Source organism: Pleurodeles waltl, chromosome 11 (assembly GCF_031143425.1).
Source record: "Pleurodeles waltl isolate 20211129_DDA chromosome 11, aPleWal1.hap1.20221129, whole genome shotgun sequence".
Classification (NCBI taxonomy): domain Eukaryota; kingdom Metazoa; phylum Chordata; class Amphibia; order Caudata; family Salamandridae; genus Pleurodeles; species Pleurodeles waltl.
Genome location: NC_090450.1, coordinates 530,311,196 through 530,336,606, shown reverse-complemented (window position 1 = coordinate 530,336,606; position 25,411 = coordinate 530,311,196). Strand labels below are relative to the sequence as shown.

Below are 25,411 nucleotides of genomic sequence, written 5' to 3'. Positions count from 1 at the left end.
ACCACTCAACCCTCAAGCAGCAGCCTCTCCCGCCGACTTGCTGAAGGCAAACGGATATAAATCATTTAGAGGGTCATTCTGACCCTGGCGGCCGGTGGCCGCCAGGGCCACCGACCACGGGAGCACCGCCGACAGGCTGGCGGTGCTCCAATGAGCATTCTGACCGCGGCGGTTCAGCCGCGGTCAGAAGCAGAAAGTCAGCGGTCTCCCGCTGACTTTCCGCTGCTCATTGGAATCCTCCATGGCTGCGGAGCGCGCTCCGCAGCCATGAGGATTCTGACCCCCCCTACCGCCATCCAGTTCATGGCGGGAAAGCCGCCATGAACAGGATGGCGGTAGGGTGGGTCGCGGGGCCCCTGGGGGCCCCTGCCGTGCCCATGCCAATGGCATGGGCACGGCAGGGGCCCCCGTAAGAGGGCCCCAAAATGTATTTCACTGTCTGCCTTGCAGACAGTGAAATACGCGACGGGTGCAGTAGCACCCGTCGCACCTTCCCACTCCGCCGGCTCGATTACGAGCCGGCATCCTCGTGGGAAGGTCGTTTTCCCCTGGGCTGGCGGGCGGTTTAACTGGAACCGCCCGCCAGCCCAGGGGAAAACTCGTAATACCCGCCGCGGTCTTTTGACCGCGGCGCGGTAATTTGGAGGGCGGGATCCTGGCGGGCGGCCTCCGCCGCCCGCCAGGGTCATAATGAGGCCCTTAGTATTTTGCTTGAAAAAAAAAGTAGGATTTTGAAAAAATACGTGCACACTTAAAATATGTGCTGGGGGATGCAGAGCTGAAGTGGCCGAAGCCACATGAAAAATGGGGTTACATTCTTTTTGGACGAATATCGATCCTTTCAGTTCTACATATCGTTTAGGCTTAAGGCTATAACTTAGGGAAAGTGTCCCTCCCTGAAAGTGCGGAAGTGGTTGACTGGTGGAAATCACCTGCAGGAAAAACGCAAGGTATCCATCCCAACATGTCAAAATAAGTGATCGCCCCTTTTGCAGATCGACTGTTACAATCATCAATTCATGAAAAAGAAATTCTGAATATGGACAACAAACATCATTTGAACACATTTCCTAGTCTCGATTCATCCCTGCGGTTGAAATGTATTTCAACCTGAGGTTAGGCTATTTCAATTTAAGGTAACAACTGATTTTGTTTTTACTAATATGTTATTATACATTTGAATAAAAATTAAAATCCAGTTTTACTGATCATTCTGGAAAATATAGGACATTTTTATGAACTGGGCTGCCAGCCCCAAGCGCCAAAATTCAACTTTAAAAATCTTGTTGTACACTCAGATCTCATCAGGAAATTGCACACAAAGACAGTTTGACAACACAAGTTCAGTTTTACATGTTTAATTATCATAACTGCAATCCGGCATTGCTTTTACTGAATGTTATGTTAATATTGCTAGTAGCAAAAATATATGGGACTCACACTTCTGAAAGCAGGAACATTTTCCCAGGCCATCAAAGAAAATGTCATGATTGAAAATTATTAACATCGTTGACCTCAAAATACTGCCCAGTGAATTGACGAATGTGGACAAGGTCTCAATCAGCAGGAATAGTTGGATTTCCATATCATCAACCCTACAGTTCACCAATTCCTAGGAATGATCTTCTCTCCAAAGATGTGATATCTCAATGTTCAGCGGTATTCCATATACCCTTCTCTTTTCAACATACCCATAATCACTACATGACCTTCAAATAAACCCAGGCATAGGATGTGACACCTAAGTCAATCACAGAACTTCAAAAGCCCTTGTTAGGAAACCATAATACCAAAATACTGCATTTAATTGTTCAGTGTCTTTACAGGCTGAGTGCTCATGGGACCAGAGCCATGTAAGAGGACACCAATACCTTTTCTCTGCACTGGTAGTGTCATACTACCAAATATTTGAAACCGAAAAGTTAGATTTTTTTAGTGCCACATGCCGGACCCTTTGAAATTCATTTACAACAAATGACAGGCTGCATACTGAAGTGGATTTTCACAGTACACCTTTCAAATGTATTCTACATTTCTGCAACTGGAAGGGCTCTTGAAACAGAGGTAGCTAAAGAACACTGGTGTAGGAAAGCATTTAGAGCAGTTGCAGCCTGTAGGGACTCTCACCTGGATGATGATGAACTACGGTCTCTCCATGATCCAAACTGAGGACATGCATTGGCCAGACTAGATTGGTTCACTTTAGTGTCTTTTGACAGAAACTGACAATCAGACTGTAGGACTGTTTCGTCAACAGGTCATAGAATAAATAGAGGCACCGGTTTTAGAGATGACCCGGAAAGGTCCTGGCTTCACCTGGAATTGAGAATGGGTGGAAAAAAGGGAGTGTGTGTGTTATACATTGGCACATAGGGCCTGATTACAACTTTGGAGGAGGTGTTAATCCGTCCCAAAAGTGACGGTAAAGTGACAGATTTACCACCAGCCGTATTACGTGTCCATTATATCCTATGGAACTCGTAATACGGCTGGTGGTATATCCGTCACATTTGGGACGGATTAACACCTCCTCCAAAGTTGTAATGAGGCCCATAGTGTCAGTTGGTGCAATGAACTCAGGGGATATGTCTAGTACTGGAGGAACATTCCCCTTCAAGGACTGACAGCTCCTCCAAGGTACTTGATTTTTGATTGCCCTGCACCAGCCTTTCTTTTCCAGGGATTATTTGCACAAATTGGCAGTGAGACCAGGAAGAAGAGGGCATAAGAAAAAGTGGCGACAGAGGGCCTATCTTTCTTTCTTTGTGGCATTGTGAAAACAGACAAAGAAACTGCTCTGGATTCCCGTGTGGTCAGGCCAGGGAGGACTCGCAGAAGACCGTCACATCAACACAATAAGATTGCCACTGAGGAACTGACCTCCTGACGCAATGGAACCGTCCTATCCACCAGCACCACTCAGTGATTGGGAGTCTATTGCCTCCCTGGTGCAACACTGCACAATCGAACCTACACCATTTAATGCATCAGTCTATCAGTGTAACAAAATAATCACTCACATGTTTAACCTTTTTCCAATGTGATGGAGACCTAGAAAGGGATACATGTTTCCCATTTCACACTGCAGACTGAACACTTGTATTGCCAGGAAGTTCCAAGTGACCTCAGACTACTGAATTGCTACTGTAAATGTTGTTATAAGCTACACCTCATTTAAACTGTGAACAGGAAATGTAGGGTCATAAGAGGATAGATTAGTTATGGTTGTTAGCAAGTTTGTTCCATTAGTAAATGTTCCCTTTAGTTTTCAGATCCCATGTTGTCTTTCAGCTCTAAAAGCCCATGGTTTATACATCATCTCGCCCATCATCTCCAGAAACCCACAAGATCGACCCTGTCCAACAAGGTGACAAGAAACGTAATCGCCAATATGCAGGGTCACTCGGAAGGGACTGCACTCATAGGTTGGAGCCAATCAACTGTGAATTGTGGTTAATAATGTATTTTGCTGTACTGTTAATCTTCCCATTCTTCTAGACGGAGGTGCTAAATCCTGTAGTTATCTGGCTGTGCTATGGGAAGGGATCTGTCCCAGAGTGTATCTTTTCAGTAATTGTTTGACTGCATCGCGTCTGCAAAGCCATTTGCCTTAGCTGCCCATTCGTTCTCTGATTTAATAATGGATTACCTCACTGAGCCATGCCACAAAAGGGTGGGGATTCTGCACAGACCCCGCTGCTGTCACTGCTTTAACTTTTATACTTCCAACAACTCTGGATAGCAGCAGCCATACGTTATAAACATGAGGAATAAAACGTTCTCTATTGTACATGAAAGTTATTATGTACCACAGGGGAGTTACATGACCTAATAAAGGAATGTGGAATTGTGCCTCATTCCTCCATTTGGTAAAGGAACTCCTCAAATGCTTGTGGTATCCTAGAAATAAAGGGTATGTTATTGTAGGGGTATGGAGAATTGAGTACCTTTTACTACTATTCAACCTCTGTCTAGGTATTACCTTTTGTGAGTTTATATAGGAGCCAAGTGTCTATAGTGCCGAAGCAGCAATTTCCTTTTTCTGCAGCTTGCCGCACCTCAAAAAAGAGAAGACAGAACATTATTGATGAGTACTGCCTGCCCCCCCCCACACCCATCAATGCATGCAGAAGCAAACGTTACAGATTTATAGTTAAGCAATTTGACAAAGGAAAGCCTGAGATGAGCATACATGAAATTATCTAACATGAAAAAAAGGGCTTTGAAGGAGGGTTTAGGCCAGGATGCCATAGCTGTCAACGTCTCCTGCCAACGCAGGGGCAAGTTTCATGCACTAGGAAGATCGTACATGTAAATGGGGATCCAGACTGGCGAGTGTGTTCCATAATTCTGTGTTCTAGAAGGTGAGTTACTTACAAATGACACTGGGTCAGAGAATTCTTTCATTTTCTATTTCGTAACTAGGGATGTATCAGTACTGAAAATTATGATACAGTAATTATATTACAAATTTATTGCATTTTGCCAATGCCTACTCAATCATGCCCTGCATTACTCTGTGCGACAAATGCAACAAGGTCTCTCTAGCCAACAAGGAACACTATACTAAAGGCTAACATTCCTTCTTTGGTAGTAGGTGCATGCCATTAGCAAGAAATGAAATTGTAACTTACGTGTAGGGGTAGTTTTGCAGCTTGAAGCCTTTTCTTTCAATAATAATTATCCCCCATCCAGGAGGTAGGCTTCAATTAAGTGTATGTTTGATAACAGGTGTCTTCAGACCATCTGTCCTATTTGTGCTTTCTTGTTCACCTGGATACGTATGCAGTAGTGTTTTGTCAATGTGTGGAATGCTAACCACTTGGAGTCATAAAATATAATTTATGGTTTTGGCAATCAATTGTAGTGTGCCCTCTTGTTCCTAGTGGAATGTGCCCTCAGTCTGTCTCTTAGAGATACCCGGTCTGTCACGTAGCATGTTTGGATGGCGTGTACTAACCATCTTGCAATGGTCCTGTTTGTGACTGATTAACCCATGTTTGTGGGTGAGAAGATAAAGAACTGGTCTCCCTTGCTATAGCTTCCTTTAGGTTGTGCACCACTGCTCTCCTGACATCCAGCGTATGGAATGTTCTTTATGTGTGAGCCTTGTTGCTGCTGAAAGAAGACTGGTAACTAAACTGTCTGATTACCATGAAACTGTGAATTACCTTAGGACAAACAAAAAATGTGAATTTGTTCTCATAACTAACCTGCCCTTGTCTCAACTAGGCTGTGTTCTTGTACAGAGAGTGCCCGTAGTTTGCTGAATTCACTCAATCATGTGAACTCTATTAAAAATATGTATTGAGGGTTAAGAAGTTTCATTATGCTCTGAGCATATGCTCAAATGATGTTTTCCTCAACTATGTTACAACAAAGTTAAGGTTTCACATGGGTGTGGGTGCTGACCTTGGTGGTGCAGTTCTTTTGTCCCCTTCAAAGAACCCTTTGACAACTGCAGAAGTAAAGAAACATTTGCATTTGGTCGCCCCTGCCTCCCAGTGTGTGCCACAATGGCTGCTAGCTTGACCTTTTGGGAGACTGAAAGTTTCCCAGCCAATTGGTGTGTAAGGTATCTATTCACTATGGTATCCCAAGTTATGTGTTCTGTCAATTTCTCTTTTTTTGCACAAGTGAGTGAGTCTGTTTCACTTGGCTATATAACATTTACTTGTTGTTGGTTTTCCTGTCTATTTCCTCAGAAACAATGCCACTAGGTTGAGGCTCTTTGGCTCTGGGAAACCAACTGTTTCCCTATTTGGTTAACAAGTCTTGTGAAATGGCAGCCTCCTTACTCTGCCTTGTGCTGTATCCAGCAGGTCTGAGCACCATGTTTATACGGCCCATTGTAGAGCTGTAAGTAACAGTGCCATGGTTGTCCATTCGTACTTGTTTATGACCAGAAATATTAGCAGTATTGGAAGAAAGGCTATGCAAAGTCATTATTCAATCCATTGATATGTCATTCCCTAGAGACGTGGGGAGGGGATACCAGGAAACAAAGTTTGGGCACTTGCAGGTGTGGCAAACAGGTCTATTAGTGATTTACACCATTGTTGGAAAATGTGGCGGACGTCTAGTTGAGCTCCCACTTAAGTGATATGTTTTCTAGCATGCTTAGTATGTCTGCCTCTTCGTTTTGGGCATCTTGAAGATCTATGGCTGTTAACATTACATCCCTTTATACTGACTATTTCCAAAATTCTTGTGCGTGCCTGGACAGCGCACAAGACCTCATCCCTCATTGTTTGTTCAGGTAAAAACACTGCTGATGTGTTTTTTTTTAGGTCAGTATTGCGATCCCTCACAACATGCACGTTTAAAGCCTACAGAGGGAGAAAGACTGCCTTGAGTTCCAAGCCGTTTGTGTATTGGATCGCATCCGGATGTCTCCCTTTGCCCTTTTTTATTTAGAGTCTCCATGTGATCTCACAAATCGGTTCTGGATGCATCTGCTGTGATGGTCATGATGGTCAGAGTGAGGCAGCTGTTTAAATATTCTGCTCTTTAACACATCCTGAACATTCCATCATTGCATTTCGCTTTTAACTTTAACAATTACAAGTTCCTTCCTACCAGTTCCACGTTGCTTGAGACCGTTGGCTCTGTAACCATTCCTGAATTGGTCGCATGTGTAGTCTGGAGAATGGGAAAAGTGGTATGCAAGAGGCCATCACATCCAGTAGTTTCATCACTGTTCTCACGGTCAGAAACTGTTCCATTTGGTAGAGGTGAGCTGGCTGCATTAGTGCAGTGTTTATTTTCTGTGGTGGGGCAGCACAGAAAAATCCCCTTCCAGTTGCTCTCATTGTGACAGTTGTGCTTCTTTTAGAGATCCCCTTGAATCACAAGAGGCCCATGGTCTTAGCGGTTTCTTTATTTGAAATGATTCGTCCATAGTCGACCTAAACAGGTTCTGTCCTGTGAGGCACTTGTTAATCATGGAGGACTTGCACCTCCTGCTTGAACTCCAATACTCAATACTCTTAGCCAGGAATGCCTCTTAGTGTAGTGCCCATGCACATTTGTCTGTTTACATTTTTTGCAGAGTCCTGAGCAGACTGGAGGAATGTGTTCAATGTTGTTCCATGAGGGAATGTGAAGAAGGGAGCGATGAACCTTTTCGTGGCAGATGACTCAATTGTAGAGTTTGCTTTTGTACAGCACAGTGTCCTGGTTGCAGGGTTAATACTTTTTCTTTCAAGCGTTTCTAGATTTAGTCCCTGCTCCGTTTCCTTTGTTGGTTTTTGTGGGATAAGGAATCCATTGGGGATTTGTCAAAATCCTTTTTCTTCTTTGCAGAAGTACTGCCATTTTGGCTTTGATCCAACATCTTTTGTTTTAGATGTCAACTGCCATTTGTTTGACGATGACTGTCGCCTCTCCCGTCCTTTTCAGAGTCGAAAGGACTTTGGCCCGTTGCCCTTTGACTGATCAGGACTGCCCTTTCAACATCATGCCAAGTTGGATGCTTTTTAGTCTGTCTTCTACTGCCTTTTGCATCTGCGTTAAGGTTGTTTTTACTGATTTCAACACCAAATGTTGAGTACCAATTTGATCCTGCACTGGTATTTGTATTAGTGTCCCCCCTTTTTGTGCCTGCATGTGGGTGTGCTCCCTTCGTTGCTTTGTGTGCGTCGATTTTTTGATGTCTGATCCCTGATCATCCTGGGCAACAGTGGTGTCTTTGATGATTTCTTCATAGCTGGAGACTCCTAAATCCTTAAAGAACTGCTGTAACTGTCTTGACTGTACCATGGCATAAAGAGCCCAACCTTTGTTTCTGCCTAACCATAAGGACTAAGGGAAGGAACGTAACATATGATCGACTTCCATCCTCCTGGTTTTTAGATAGGCACTAACAGCAAACCTTGAGTTTGTCTTTTTGTGCAACCTTGCTGTGGCCTTTAGGGCAAAACTTAATAGGGGTTCTTTTCATCTCTCTGAAGCCCGAGCGGGGTTCTCACTACCAAATCAAACCTCCTAGTGTCTATTCTACCACCACATGGTTGAAGCCCAAAAGAAAATCTTTGGTTTAGCAAGTGTTGTACAGTGCTTTCCCTTCCAGAGTTGTTCTTCGTCAATGACAATGGTGTTTTTTCAGTGCTTTTCTAGATTTTCTGTGCTTTCTTAAAAAACCTTGGTGCTCTTCACTCAGAGATGTGGACCTTGTTTCCGTACCCATGGTGGAAAGAAGAATCTGAAAATGGTGACCATGCACAGGGGCTTTGGGGGGGCGGGGGTGTCTGATATCACAGGGAAGGGGTAGGTCCACCTATTGATCAATATCTAAGATAAAAAAAGACTATACAAACATAACCACTAGATTGGGGAACAGATTAATAGTGTAAAATTATATGCAATCAGTTCCTAGTTGATTATTAGGCTGGCCTGGATTTGCTATGCAATTTATTTTCATAGAACATTTTTTATGTTACATTTTTGTTTTATTTAAACAATTCTTAGCGGATTAGAGCGATATGTGAGGGAACTTTACCTGGAAACAAGTGACCAGAGGATTCTATTACATGAGGAAGGGGGATATTAAACTAATTCAGCATACAATGCAGAAAATCAAGGGAATAAGGCCAAGACATAGACCATCTGGTTTTACATAGGAAGATGAAGTCACTTCAATGAAAGGTTTGAAAGACCATACCCAATGTGGCTCATATGCATCCTTGGGAGAGATTGGTGTGATAGGGAACCAAAATATTGCATGGGCAGCTGAAAGATTTGGCTGAATTAGAAGCAATTGGTATTCACCACAAAAGCCCTCAGCAATGCTCTTAAAACACTATTGGTAATACTGTTGGATGGTACAAAGAGCTAGAGCGTGTTCTAACCTGAAAGCAAATTTAGAGTTTTCGTTCATTGTGGTAAACCATGTTTATTCACAAACTTTACCTATTCATCCCAATACAATTGTGGAAAAATAGCTACTGGAGAAATGGTAGTCTGAAGGGACATGGTAAATCCTATAGTGTGGTCTTTTAAACCATAGCCTCATTACAAAGTGCTTAATGTACGTGATGTAAAAACTGTGGCATAAAAATGTATATTACTGTTGCTTGATGTGACTGCCTACTGTATCTTTGCAATTAAAATACTGCAATATTTGTAGATTCAAACATCGTATTGCTAAGTGAATGCACAGTGATAATCGAGTCCGTACTTCTCCCTGAACAGTTCACCAGAGAAACAAGCCTATTAGTGACATTCAGCATAGTAATAGCAATGCACACTTAAGGCAGACATGCATAATAGTGCCCCCTAACATAGGAAGGCTCAAAAATCATTTTTTGCGTCCTTAACGTGGGAAAGAGTGTATGACGGGGAGGGAGTTAAAGAAGAATTAGTATGGCATGAATGGCAGAAGGGCTTAAGGAAGTAACCTACCTTGTCATTTTTATCTGACAGATTCACCAAGGAACAGATAAATCTACATCCATAATTAAATCTATGCACAAGTGTTGATTTATAATTTCTATCAATTCACAAAAGATTCTAATAGTACGTCTGGTGCACTCCAAACTCCTAGGAATGCCATATAATTCAGCACAGACATGTTACTGATACAGAATTCTAAGAGTACAATTTCGCACTGAGACTGGCAAAAAATGTGAGCATGGGTACATTGGTCCTTGCAGTCGCAAAGGCTCCAAATGGCAAAATTGGAGCCTTTGCAACTACAAAATAGCTTTCGGGTATGTTCAATACTAATATTGCAATTTAAAACAATCACAGACATGGTGGTCCACTGACCCCAGAATTCCACCATCCCTGTAAGGCCAGCGATTCATAGTTGGTCGCAATTTACAACCTACCTCATGCATATTAATACAGTAGTTTAAATTACGATCCACTATGAATCAGAATTTTGTGCAGTAACATGTTTGAACATATGTCAGTTCGCAAAAAAGCAATTAATCCGGCAAAAGTTGGAGAGCAAATTGCAACAATTTTTTCCCAAATGCATTGTACAAACGTACGGCCCTAAGGGGCGAGATGCACTAAAATTTAAAAAAGCAATTTCTCAATTACAGTTATCTCTGAATCACAATTAGGAAATCCCTATTCCTGATGTATGAAACTTTTTATTTTAACATTGCGATTCCTTGTGGGGTGCAAATCGAATTACCTCATGAATATTAATGAGGGGGTAGCAGTTTGTGACCCACTAGGAATTACACGCCTCACAGGGATGGTGGCCTGCAAGGGTCGGCAGACCACCGCTTCTGTGATTGCCTTTTAATACTGCAATTTTTGTGTTTCAAAAAAGAAAAAGAAGCGTTTGAGTAGGCAGCACTCTAAGGGACCACTGCCTTCTCTTACAAATATTTAGCTGAACATTCACAGAGGAGAAGGAGTCCAAAGAGGTCCCCTTCCCATTTGCGAATGGGTTACCACTGCAAGTTTGTAGACGGTAAAAGATTAATGTTTTGCAACCGGTATTCAATTGCAAAACATTTATACATACCATTCTAATTCGGTATTTGTAAGGAACACCCCTTCCAAATATCGAACTGCTATTCGGTACCAAATGTACATTGCGATTCGAATTTGCCTTTAGTACCTTGGAAAAAGATTTTTGCGAATCAGGCCATTTGCAACCTCAAAAACGTTTGTACATGTGGCCCTGGGTTCTTCTGTTTCTTTATCGAGCAGGAAACCTTTTTTCTTGTGGGAAAAAAATCCTTTTCCTACACCCTAGTGAAGTTTAGGAGTATTTTGTTCTCCTTTCACCCTGGTAAGGGGTTTACTCCAGCCCCTGACTAGGTTAAATTACTGACCATTTTCAGGGGCGGAAAAGGTCCAATAAGACTTTGTGATTAAGGCTTTTTAGGTGCTCACATACTCATAAGGCTAAACAGGCCTACCTCCCTTTGCCTAAGAGTTACTTCTGACATATTTAAGCCTACCTTGTATTCTTTTATGAACACCCAAAATGCATAACTGTTGTTTTTGGCGATAAGCGTAGGTTTACGACAAGAACAGCCTTTGTGAATCAGCTCCAAGACTTCTAAGATGTTTTGCTGTTGCTTCTATCAACACTTCCATCAACCATAACACCTTTATATTTAAGCGGAACTATGTTTTGTACACCATCCTGAGTAAATTAAACGTTTCCTGGTACTTGAATAAAAACGTTTGATACCAATTATTTTTACATTTTATTTGTAGTTTCCTTAGAACAGACCAGAGAGGGAGGTGTATGAACCACGTTTGCCTTCACATTTTACACACAAATGGAAGACAAGCCCGTAAAGATAAATGGGTCGATGGGGCTATGCAGAGTTAAACCTTAAATAGCTGTTTAAGAGCGCCACACTGGACTTTCTTACCTCAGGAATGTTTTGCAGCACCCACAGCAGCCTCAGGGAGACATGCTGCGTCGTAAAGGTTAACAAACTCGCAGCCAGAAATCTTTTTCTTCGAGTAAAAAAATGAAGCATTTTGCTGGAACCATGGATTGCCTGTTTCCAAGCGAAAAAAGAAAACAAGCTAACTAAAATGAAATAAAATTATTGCACATAGTTGTTATACTCAGCATGTTCTGATTCTGGTTAATGCATCGTGGATATCATGTGAAACGCCTGCAACTGCATTAAAAGCAAAAGAAGCAAGCAGCACGTTGTGAAAAGTGTAACTTGAAGACAGCACTACCAATTCGTTCGTGGAAATGCAGGAGCAAAACACACCTAAATCAGGAGTAAGAGAAATCAGAAAGTTTTGCGATCGAGAGCTTAACGTGTCTAAACAATGTGGAGTCCAGGTGAGAACAAAGTTCATTATGGCTCTGTGTGCTACCTGTTCATTTGCAGCTCTTTTTGGCTATTAACTTACTAAAAATGTGTCGGCATTTGTGGGGTTAAGCCATGACCACCACTGCTTTACCATCGATCCCTCCCGAAAAATAACGTATTTGTGCCTCACAGTTCTACTTTTTTAGATGGCATGTATGACTGTTTCCAATGAATGGTCGGTTCATAGCAGGTTTTCAAGATGCCTATTAATGGAAATGTATCCCTTGCAACACTTGATCGTGCAAATGTATCAAAGTTGTGGACTAAAAAACATACAGTTTGCCAAGAACACATGTACAAAGCTAGGTACACATTAAAAACTATTGGAGAACTAAAAAAGTGATGAATCGCCCACAACAGAATCTTAAACCAAAATAATGCACGGGAAACAGGAAGTAATGTAAAATGCTAAAAGGATTGTTGACAGATTGTAAAAAACGAGTAAAACCTAAAAGAAAAAACGAGGTAAGATTAAAAAAAAAATACAAAAGGTAAGTAAAAAAGAGAAAAATCTGATAATGGTGAACCAATCAGCAGATTAATGGGAGCGGGTGAAAAATTAAGAGGGAGTAAAGAGGAAGAAGAAAAGGTAAAATAAAGAACGAAGAATTAAAGGAAGAAAAGAAAAATAATGGCGCTGAGAGGAGCAAATACATGAGAACTGAAGGAGAAAAAATATAAATAGGAAGATAAAAAAAAGCAAAAAGAGAAGAAAATGAAAGAAGGATGATGCAGTAAATGAAGGATGATATCATGAGAAATAAATTAGAAAGAAAAATAATATGAACAGGATAAGAGAAAAATACATTTGGAAAAAATATTAGAATAGGCAACTAAAAATGTAAAAAGTGAAAGAAGCAACATAGAGAAACCACTGAAGAAAGTCATAGGAGAAGAGAGAGAAAAAAAAACGGAAGAATGTAAAGTAATTAGCGCAAATAAGGGAGCACCTATGAGTACGTTCTCATACTGTAAAAGCGACACAATTATCGTAAAAGTTCGGTAAGCTATTTGTGCAAAATAATAATTGTAAAACTTCGGTCTAACAGCCCATTCTTAATAGTGGACTGTATTTCTAGCATCGAACCTCACATAGGTACCTGCCAAAGCAGTTTACAGCAATCACTGACAAAGGCAATAGTTCGGGAGTCTTCTATAGTGAAAAGTTTTGGTGTTTCACATACGATGCAATAGCTTGGGCTTATAAACACTTTTTGGCTCAATTGTGTTTATCAGTGAGCAGTCAACCAAGCATCACTAAACATGTACAACAAACAAACATGGAGGTAAAACATTCTGGATGCAAAAAAACCTCTCCAGACATAAAATATATGATAGCGTTTAAATCAGATAAAGCTGGTCACTATCACTGGGTCTACCTCCTGAGGAAAGATCTAAGAGTACGGGGCAGAGAGTGGGAACCTACCACAGCAAACTGGGATCTAATGTGCTCGGTTATACAGAAGACAAGGCACTTAAGACATTAGTTTGTAAGGATTCACCCAAATAATGTACCCCCTCCACTAATTTCTGGAACAAATTTAAGCAGATCAAACAGGCGTCAGAAAATGAAACAAAACAAGTTCACTCTGCTACAGCCCAAGCACAACTATCATCCCAGAGCACTCATTTCTCTACCCATAAATCACGATGCAACTCTAGAAAGTCACTCCCTGCAGAAGGGCGAGTAAAGACGATTTATTTCCCTTCATGTTTTATTTTAAGTTTATTAGGGATCCAGAGAGCTGCACCCATGCCGATAATGTTTTTTTATTAATGGAATGCATCTCCCGCATCTTCTTATGCATCCCACACCTCAATTCTGGTAAGATGTGCAATCTCCTTTTGTTGAAGGCCAAAGATTTAAGTCTTATTGCTGCCTTAGTAGCCGATTCACATTGATGTGAAGCTGCCAGTTCTATTAGCAGAATACCTTCCTCAGACATTTTATCCCCTGTGGCCCTCACATCTAGCCATGCCACGATAATCACTTTGACCAGTTACAGATTGTTGCCTTCAAGGCTTTTGTAATAAAGAATCACTGAATGGTATAACGACCACCTTGGGTATCCTCAGGGAATGTCACCCCCAAGAGCTGAAGATGTCTAGCTTGAGCTGTGTTCCCAAATAATCCACATGATCCTCCAGCCTAGAGACAGCAGATACAGTTTTCTATGTCCTCCTGTGTCTGAGAGACAACTTCCAATCCTCAAGTCTGGCCTTCATGACCCTTGTTTTGGTGTTAAGAGGTCCCAGCGAAGAGTAGTTTTTGGCAATGCATCCTCAGAACTCTTCTTCATAGAAGTCATAGATGTCACCTCACTCCTTCTGTTTGTAAGCCAGGTAGCTTTGTTAACAGAAAGAAATCCCCTCATGACAAACTGGGATAACCCACTCCAGTTACCTTAGGGTCACATCCCTGTGCCAGTGTCTGGCCCTTGGGAGAAAAAAAGTCACGGTGTTCCTTAATTTCCTTCCCTTGATTTTTCTTTAGGGGACATAGGTGCAGTGTCAGTGTCCTTGCACCTTTGTAAATTGGATTGCAAGGACCGGAGTGAGCTCCATCAATATCCAGGCATTGTGGCAGTCCAGTACTGTTCAATTTCCTGTCGACCTGCAGAGGAGGAACACACATGCCAGCCTGCCTGGCCGTGCCACTCTCTAGCTCCTCCCATACAGTAGCCTCTCCTCCACTGCCAGCACCGCCTCAAGCACCACAGATCTATTTGCAAGGTATGGCCAAGGCAGTGAGATCTGAACTGGCCATCCACCACCCACCTCTGGCCATAAAATTAAACAGGCCTGGATGGGAATCGAGCTAGCACTCATTCGATCCAAGCTCCACAGCCGATCGCCATTTTCAAACCCTACAAAATATTCAGGAGGCAATGCTAAAACTTTTGTCTCTCTGGAATAGCAGGGGCTTGATAATGCCCTTTAGAGAGCTGAATCAAGGTTCCAGGGAAAGTGTCTGCTCCAGAGCTGGGCAATCTTGGCCCACTAGTATATAGTTTACAGCACGTGTTGTTGGGCACATTAGATTTCTAGATAAAGAAATGCTGGGCCATTCTCAACTTTTAAATACAGTGAAGTGGCATGTAGAAGACATTTGTTTAAGTAAACTTTTAAGAGTGTGTGTGGTTGCTGAATGGTTCCATATGCCACTGAGAATTTAGAGCAATACGACTCTCAGAGAAATAACTTTCTTCGCCTCACCTTTAAGGACAGGTGCTTCTGGATATAGGTACGCCAGGAGAAGAAAAGTCTAAATTAATATTCTATCTAAGTCAGAATACATAGAATCCTTAATTAATGTTCTAGGTGATAGAAAGAAAATTAATTTTGCGGCCTTCCATACAATGATTAATTAAATATTGAATATTAACCCTGCGAAGACAGCAGATATGTCCTTGAAGCACACCCTTATTCGGTGAAGTGCACTTGAAAACGACAAACATTTAATAAAACATGCAGTCTGTATTTAAAGGACATCTTACTTTTGAACATAAAAATTAGGCAACTTGGCTAATTTTTCACACCAGAATGCAATGTTCCCCCGTAATGATATTTTGTGTCAAAGGGAAATATTTATATGATTTTAGGTTCTGGCACCTTGTGTATCAGCATAGGCAAAGAAAAACAGGTTGATCTTACTATCAGACTTTTTCCTGTGTCCATGAGCATATTTGTCTGCGTGAAAGCATTGAAGCCAGACATCAAGCACTTGCTTTCACCTGGCTCTGTTACAGGGGAACGTTGAGAACAGAGCAGAATAAACCTCAAGCAGACCTGGTCAAAACTGTAACACAATCTACTGCCACTGATTAATTATATATCAAAAATAAAATCCTAATTAAATAGTGATAGAATGTGGTAGATGTGTAGGTTTTTATGACTATCGATTTCAGCCCTGTATCAATTCTTCTGTGTTGATGTGTAATATGGCTTGTGCTAATTATGTTGTATAAAATGTGATGAATTGACAAGAGAATATTTAAAGAAATTGGAATAAATGAATAATTTGAATATACATCAGAACAACGCATGCTGAAACCATGCATGCCTGAACAACGCGATTGGACCAACGACTGCGTTGTTACCACTAATGCCTTTACCACAAATGCCTTAACAACCATTTTTCATTGTAAAGGCATGCCTGATAAAGGCATCCATGGAACGGCATGCATGGTTCCAGCATGCGACCCCACCCCGCCCCTAAAACTACTGTAACCCCCGCCCATCCCTAAAACTACCGCAACCCCCCACTCCGCCCCCAGAACTACTGCGACCCCCCTCACCTGCCGGTAAAACTACCCCGACCCCTACCCCCACCCCTAAAACTACCCCGACCTCCACCCGCCTCTAAAACCTAAAACTACCCCAACCCCACACCCCGCCCCTAAAGCCTAAAACTACCCCAACCCCATACCCCGCTCCTAAAACTACTCTGACCCCCACCCCTAAAACCTAAAACTACCCCGACCCCCCACCCCCAAAAACTAAAATTACCCCAATCCCACCCCTAAAACTATCCACCCCCCCACCCCGCCATTAAAACCTCAAATTATCCCCCGACCCCCCACCCTGCCCCTAAAAAACTAAAACTACTCTGACCCCCACCCCTGCCTTTAAAAACTAAAACTACCCCCACCCGCCCCTAAAACTACCCCCCATCCCTACCTACCTGACCGCATTCTCTCTGATCCGGAGTCTGTTTTCCTCTGCCTTAACCATGCATGTTTGTTGTTCCGGACATGCATGGTTAAGGCACAGGAAAACAGGGTCAGTGTTCAGGAAAGTGTTGTTCGGCTTTCGTGAACAATGCCGTCATTGTTAAGGGGTCGTGGTTTAGGCTGCTTCTCGAATAATTCATATGCATGATATTCATAAGGTTTTCTGCACAGTGGTCACAGAGTTGAATGACGAGATGAGGGAGCCCGCAAGTATGTAAGTAGACTTATCTCATGTGGATTGATTAATATCTTGGGGAGCGTTCTTTTATCTGATCAGAATTGCCAACAGGAGTTAGGCTGCAACATCTGCAGTCTTGTATTGAATGAGACCGTCATCACTCCTGAGGCAAAAAGGGACCTACATAAAAGAGAAGATGTAAAGTCTTCTCTCATGTCACTACAGACCAGAAATCTTGGACCAAGCCCAATGCCTAAATGTCACTCCTTCAGGCATTCAACTCACCATTGATTTAACACGGCAATGGGCCTCCCTAAGGGATTCTATGAGTGACCGTCTTCAAGCAAATGTTAGAAATTTCTAATGTAATCGTAAGGTAGACAGTCTCTGAGAATATGTACATCACCCCACAACTGAATGTTGAGGGGAAAGATGGCTTCTGGAACAGAGGTAAGAAATATGATTATGAGAGCACTTCTTTCCAGGTGAACATATCTGGTGTTTCCTTGGGGAAAGAACTGAATCCAGAACCACGCTCACTGAGGAGCGAAATCTATAAGGATTGCAAGGGTTGGTTTACTGGCACTCCATACTAGGTGCAATGGTCCGCACACAATCTTGACTCATAGCCCTCAGTTCTCTAAGTAACAGGAACATTAATCACATCCCCACATAAGGTATACAAAATGTTCCAGAATCAGTCCACAAGGATGTAGCGGGGTAACCCATCAGGAGCTAAGGTGCTTCAGCCAATCAATTCTAAAATTAAAAATACTGGTGCTTGACTATAAAAGCTCCTTAACCCCCATGTTTTTCTGCTCATGTTAACTCTGCTAATTGGATGTGCCCATCTTTGAGGCGTGGTGAAATGTACATTTTTCAAATGAGAATGCTCAAGTGAAATTGTTTACCTTGCTGTTACTTATAACAGCCATCTGCCAGCTCTCTCATGAACTCAACTCAACCTGCTTATATTGTAGTAGAAAACAGTCATGTGATCAATATTAGAAATCATCTATAAAAGAAGATGAGTTTGCCTCTTGCCTTCAGCCCGCAGGCGCTTGTCTATTTCTGATGTAAGGGTGTCCCCTTGTTTGGTGCGACTCTAAATTGTGGCACTAAATACTTTTCATGCTTACGCAAACATGAAAGAGGCTTTTCTTCAACAAACCATGACAGCTCTACAAATGGTTGGAGTCAACCCGTTGGAGCATTTGTTGTAATGCCACCTAATATGTCACCCTCCTAATAAACTGTGGACATTTATTGTTCTTTTAAGACACCCATATCAAAGTGGAAACATGGAGGTTTTTCTCAGGAGCCCCTGCATTTACCCATATGTATGGAACCAGTCATCATAAAGCCACTTTAAAAGTAGACATTATGCATTAAGCTCTGCTTTGCAACAAAGGGACTGTTTTCAAGTGCCCCTTATCTTTTGAGGAACACAATGCAAACAGTAGACAGATCAAATACATATATCTGATGATCAAGAGTTAGGTGACCTGTAAGAGACCACTGCTGTTGCAAGTACAGGTGCAATTTCATAAAATGCACATTTACGTTTATCTAATTTAGAAGTTCAGAATTTTGCCTTATTTAATTTCTCTCTCTCTTATCTAATATTAGCCAGAGAACTTGAGGGACTGTGTGAAAAGGGCACTAGTCCTGAATAGGTACACGGTTCAAAGTGAGCAACTGCTGTTTTTAGATCAGTGATAGTAAAAGACATTTGTATCCAGTTCCTGAAGAAAATTTAGGAGAGTGATCCAAGGAATAGATCTTAGTCACCAACACAAAGAGGTGTATAGGTCTGAGGATTTAGGCAATGGATAGATCCCTTGAATACCTTACCAGTGCTGAGAGGTTTCTAAGATAGCAGATGACTACTGAAATTACTGCTCTGCTCTCTCCAAGTAGGAGCTTGACCTGTGGTGCGGTGTGAAGTAATTTAGTCCTTCGGCACACAGGGCCATGTTGGGGATAACTAACATAGGGGCAGAAGCTTAGTCCACAACATATGCATGGTTTCCTTGTTGATTTAGATTTAATGTTCTTGAAGTTAGAGTTTGTACTAACTTTCTGCTTCAGGTTAGTGACTACTTCAGATCTCTTGGGGTTGCTAGCTCCCCAGACGTTTGGTTACAAAAGCACACAGTTGTTAAACACCCACCACCCTATGGCTCTGCACACAGTACTCTAAGGAATGTGATGGAGAGGCTGCACGCAATAAGTGTAACTGTGGAGGTCTAAAACATGAAAATGTGGGAACAGGAGTTGCAACACAATGACAAATAGTACACATCTGAAAGTTCTCTGAGGAATGCAACCCTAACACATTCTCCCACTTCATCTAAGGAAAGAGACTGTTGAGGTAAAGTGGAGTAGACACATGGAAGGTAATATTGGCTTAGGGCTAGGCATGTGCTCAGCTTTCTTCTTGTTTTTAAACTTTTTTACTAAGTGTTCAATTCTTTCCACAGATGAGGAGGATGTCTCGGCCATATGGGACATGGGATGCTGTCAGAACCTCTTTTAGAGGGCCACGAGGCGCACAGGAGTTAATGGGCCCAACCGTGGTGGTTGAGGTCTCTAACTCCTGATGTCCCGGGGCCAGACCTACTATGGATTTCACTTAATTGGGTCAAGTACCTCTTCTGCACTTGACTCTCAATGGTAGCCGTGCTCGAGCAGTAAAAGCTCCCTCTGAGGAGGGGATGTAGATAGAGGTCAGTGAACACAACTCATAAGTGAAAGTGTAAACAATGTGGATAATAAATCAATGTCCAGCCAAATACATGCTTTCATAAGAAAAGTAGTATTTTATTTCTTACTCTACACATGCAACAAATTATGATATTCAGAAGCAACAACACAATCCCCTCAGAGGTCTGGGCTCTAGTCAGCCAAATCCCTGTCCCTCCCTCGTTTGTGTAACATGTTCAGAGTTAATCTCCATTCATTGGTGGCCACATCAGGAATGCAAACTATTAGGCTGTGCTATAGAGCTCTCCCTTTGACTCATTAGGAATTTAGTCAGAAGTGTTTATGGTGTCGTAGCACCATTAGCAGCAAGTCCCCTTGAGCCCAACTAGTCCAGTTCATGTTTGACCCTGCTCTCACAGCAATGAAGAGTTCAGCGATGCAGCGGGCACCTTTAATCCACACCCGTGCATCCTGCTCAGTTCAGAGAAGTCAGGCTGCTCACTGCAGCACCCGACTCTCCTGCACAGCTCTGCCAGAGGTCTCTCAGATGCTGGAACTGCTCCCTGCTCATGAAGATGTGCTAAATTGACTTTACTCAACAGGTAGGAGGGGGGGGGTGAAGGTTGTGGGAGGAATCATTTCCTCACCTCTTGACTGGAGAAAGCAAGAATGTTACATCATCCATGGCATCTCCGGCATCTCTCTGTGGTGAGTGGGGGGCATTTTCCTCACAGTGCGGGATCAACCTGCAGATGATAGCCTCAGTCTCTACTACAGGCAGTGGCCTGAATCCTTTGACAATGTTTTACTGGCAGCCCATCCTGGCATATGGAATTGCTGTGGTACGTGGTCATATGGGTACAGGTTTGCCCAGCACAACCGCCCGGTCCAGACAGTCACAAGACTTGGCACTCCTTAAAATGACAACTTTATGGGTGGCTCCTTTCTGGCATACTTGGTCACTGCAGCGTGGCAGTACGGGCGTAGCAAGACCCACACGGTGCTCAATACACAGTTCAGACTATGGTGGTCCTCTCCTGGCATACGGGGGGCACTGGAAACAATCCTGCACAAATGCGGCAGTCCGATTGGTGCATGGCCAAATTCTCGCACAGGGAGACCTCACGTTAGGTGTACCCACTGGACCTTGCTCCCCGCAATGCTCCCCTCTTCCTCCCACTGGTCCTGGCAAGCAGGCAGGTGCAGACGCTCCAGAACAGGTGGTCTTGGTTTCAGTGGTGATGTCCCCTCATCCAGCAGGGAGGCTAGCAGGCCTTGGCCTCCAGCCCTGGTCACAGGCAGAATTCTTGCAGAGCTTCTCCTTCTCATACAGCCCATCTGGCTGCTAGGCAGATGACCAATTGTTGGGGACTCAACCTCAACTTCTTATGGCACTTTTCCAGACACAAAATGTCTATCGGGCCTGGGTTTTTGAAGTTTTAATTTGGAGTTCTGCTTCTTTTGAAGTGGGCACTTCCCCTTTTCACTTTTCTTCATGAAAGATGTTTGTCACAGCAGGCACGACTCCGAAGTGTACTGTTCACAAGACAATTCCTGCGAGTGACCAGAGTTCACACCTGGATGTCAGCCACAGTGATATGTACATCAAAAAGTTAATCCCAGACTCCCCACTCCTACCCTTTCAGATTCCCTTATCAGCTCCATCACCCTTCCTGAGATGGTCCAGGCCCCTTCTTTATATTCTATCCCTGAATCAAAGAGCAGTCTTTTGACGTTTAAAGGACACCCTTACTTTTATTTTTCTTCACTGTGTCCTACCCAGCTCACAGGAATGCAGTAATACACCAACCTGTTCGCGGGGATTCCTCTCCTCCTCATGCCTTCACCCACCAGGCCTGCATTTAATGGAATCCAGGGTCCTCCATACAATGTACTATTGCAGGCACAGTAACTCAGTGTACATTCACTACCCACTTTGGGTCCAGCACTGTTACCTCTATGCACACTCAATCTGCAAACACTGTTCAGCACTGAAGCATTTCTATTTTTAACTAGGATGTGTTATTTACAAACACACACTCACTATGCAAGCAACACAACACTCCACCCTTCTTGTATTGTACTTTACGTAAGCACACATACACCCATCACAAGTTTTCCCTGCAAACGCACTGCACAACATTACATCTCTCATGCAATGTATTCTGTTCAGGCAGACATACACCAAGTACATGTATTTATCACATGTGAACTATTCAGTGTTGCTTTATCCGTGCTCTGTACCCTTCCCAGGCACACAAACCAAGGCCAAGGGTGAGTTAAGCACACAGCAGCGGAACCTTTAAACGGGTGAGAGAGCCTGTAGCCCTCACTCAAGTGACACAGACTAAAAGGCCTTGTTCACTACTACTGATCACTACACAGCATGCTGCCACCACTGTGCTTGTGCTGCTTATCTCATGTTGAAGGTGGTAGCCTTCCACCACTATGATGGTAGCGCTTTGGGCCCCCCTCCTGCTCCAAAAAGACCGCAGTCGGTCAGACACGCTTAAGTCATGGCGCACACTCATGGTTTGTTTGCCTATGACAAAAAATAAATCAGCACTGGGGATACAAACAACAGTACAGAGGGGCACTCAGGGCAGGGGTACATGTTTTGACCATGCTGAGGACTTTTCCGTTCCAGATTTCTGTAAACATGCCTCCATTTCTTGTTCTTATCTTGTCACATTTGTTGTGCATTCAGAGACAGAGTTTAAATGTCAAACTATGTCTTGGTGTTTAGTTTTCTTTCTCTGACTTCAAAGTGAGAGGATTTATGTGACAATCCTGCTGACTACTTAGGGTGTGCTCTACCATGTTGTTTTTTTCTATCACAAAACAAAATATAAATGTCTGTAACTGAACTGTGCAGATAGTTCAAAGTATATCAGAATAAGGAATGCACAAATGAAGCATATTTTTTGGTAATTCTGAAGTGTGGTGGAAACAAAAATATTTGAATACGCTAAAAAAAAAAAAAAAAAAAAATACACTAAGTGAGGACATTGCCACGAATTATCATTTTTGCGCTGTATACTTTCATCAGTAAAACTGAATGCTCGTGCAAATGTAACGGTCCTTTCAAATGAAGAGGTGCTCTCTGTGATGGTAGTGTGCTACCATACCATGCATTCTCCACTTTACTCCACTTCACTGTACTTTGCACCAATCCACCATATGCCACTCCACACTATACTCTGCACACTCTACTCACTCGACACCACTCTACTCTATGCCAATACACTTTATCCCACACTACTCTACTATGCACCACTGCACTCTTTGCCACTGACACTACGCCATTCCACTCTAAGCCACTCTAAACTATACCACTGTACTCTGCAACACTCTACTCTATGCCACTTCCCTCTCCGCTGAACAATCTACTCTATGCCATTGCACTCTACACCACTCTAGCCTACTCTGCACCATTCCAGTCTATACCACTGCAATCTATCTTGCCCCACTCCATCCAACTGGACTTTACGCCATTCTATTCTACACCAATACACTCTATGCCAATGCACTCTATGCCACTTTACTCAAACCAACGCACTCTATGTCACTGGGCTCTACGTCAGTCTACTCTGCAACACTGCCCTGTATGCCGCTATACTCTACAACACACTACTCTACCCTACTGGACTCTATACCATTTCACTCTACGTCACTTTACTCTGCACCCCTCTACGCCACTGCACTCTACAACAGACTACTCTGCAACACTGTGTTTTCTGCCACTCTACTCTGTGCCACTCTACTCTGTACCACTGCACTCTACTATGCACCACTCTATGCCAATCCACTCTACACCAGCCTAATCTACTGTGCACCATTGCACTCTGACACTCCACTCTACGCCACTTCACTCTATGCCTCTCTACTCTACACCACTCTACTCTACGACAGTGCACTCTACCATGCACCATTGTATTCCACAACACTCTACGCCAATGCATTCTATGCCACTGAACTCTACTCTGCAAGACTGCACTCTCCGCCACTGAACTCAACCCACTCTACTCTGTACTGTATGCCACTGCACTCTACACCAGTCAACTCTATGCCACTTTACTGCACTCCACACCATACTACTCTGCACCACTGCACTCACCACCATTTTACTCTATGCACTCCACTCTATGCCACTCTACACCTCTGCGCTCTACCTGCACCACTCCACTCTATGACACTTCATTCTCTGCTGCTGCACTCTACTCTACTCCACTCTATGCCATTGCACTCCATGCCACTGCAAGCACCTATGTACCACTCTACGCCAATGGACGCTACACTACTTTACTCAAAACCAATGCACTCTACACCAACCTACTCTGCACTGCTGTACTTAACGACACTTCACTCTAGACTACTCTATGATACTCCACTCTACTCCATTAAACTCTACTTCACTCTGTGGAACTCTGCTCCACTCTATGACACTACTCCACTCTACAACGCTCTACACAACTCCCTCTACACCACTCCATGCCACGTTACTCCACTTGATTCTTTGACACTCTACTCCACTCTACTCCAATGCTCCACTCCACATCACTCCACTCCACTCTGTCGCTGCACTCCACCTGACTCTACAACACTCTACCCCACTCTGCCATTCCACTCTCCTACACTACTCCACTGCACTCTACGACAATCTACTCTGCTTTATGTCACTCTATTTTACAACACCATACTCACTCGATTCAACACCTTATACGCCACTCCTGCTGCTCTACACCACCCCCACAACACTCTATGCCACTGTACTCTACTCCACTTGACACCGTACTCCACTCTATGCCACTCAACTCTACTCCACAACCCTCTACGCCCTTCAAGACACTCCATAACACTCAACACCACTCCATTCTATGCCACGCCATGTCATTCCACGCCACTCAACTCTACCCTATACCACTCTACGACTCTCTACACCACTCCACTCTACTTCATTTTAGGCAACTCCACTTTCCTTCACCCCACTAATTTTTAGCTATGCTGAACAGCATCCACAATGGCTAAAATATATTGGCAAAGCTCTTACATAGGCAAGACCTATTGGCTTTGCAATGCTATTGGTATTGCATTTTATAGAGAAGACTTGGCATGGGGCATCAAAGCATAGTACAAACTCTAACAAATAAATTCAAAAAAATCATTCACCTGCTGGTGTACTAAATAAATAGTGCAGTTGAAATAAGTAAGATTAAACCCAATTGAAAATTCATAACTATGAGCTTTTAAAATCGATGTATTTTTTGCAAAAGATTTGTAGAACAAAGGCGGACAAGCTTTCTCCGTTACAAATTGTATTGCATCTAAAGCATTTTTATACTCTAGATAAATGTGCCGTAAATGACCTCCACGTTGCAATTCATATATTACACAACGCTGGAGGGAGGAAAATGGCTGTATTCATCCCACGGTTATAGCAAATGCCGTTGTACCAACTTAAAAGTCTTTCCAATTCGGTGTAATATGCTGGAACACTACAGATAAAATTGTCCACCAGCTTGCATTTTGATGGTAATCTGTTCTATTCTGAAACCAAACTCCCAAGAAATTAAGTGGGGAAAGATGTTCGCTAATAATTACTGTATGCATAATCAAGAAAATCTGCATTTTATTTCCCATTTTGGACTGGAATTCAAAATAGGTCGTATTTATCACACCGGGTAAACCCCGCACCCAACGTGAAAGAATTTTACCAGTTGCGATAAATACCCAGTCTGGGATACTAGTAATCTGGGCCTTCGCGTATTCACAGAGATGTATTAAACAAACTAGTACCGAAGCATCATCTTGCTTGATGTATGGTATATTTGTCTACAACTTGGCAGCAAGCAATGTAATTTTTTTTTTACATGCAATACTAACTGTAGTTTATCTTACTCTAATTTGTACAAAAAAATGTACCTACATTTTAATAAGGAATTAATGAATTTCTTTGCATGCATGACTGAAAGTCATCTAGCGCA

At 42.8% G+C, this 25,411-nt stretch overlaps 1 protein-coding gene across 3 annotated transcripts in view; it reads right to left on the bottom strand.

Annotated features, from left to right (window-relative positions):
- The window catches only part of GK5 (glycerol kinase 5), a 252,107-nt gene that overhangs the window by 137,864 nt on the left and 88,832 nt on the right, over window positions 1-25,411 (bottom strand). For all 3 annotated transcript variants that reach the window (XM_069213924.1, XM_069213925.1, XM_069213926.1), the window contains exons 5-6: window positions 11,349-11,480; window positions 3,983-4,058 (exon numbers count right to left, since the gene is read on the bottom strand). In XM_069213924.1, coding sequence (XP_069070025.1) covers window positions 3,983-4,058; window positions 11,349-11,480 — 208 coding nt within the window. The remainder of the gene's footprint in view (window positions 1-3,982; window positions 4,059-11,348; window positions 11,481-25,411) is intronic.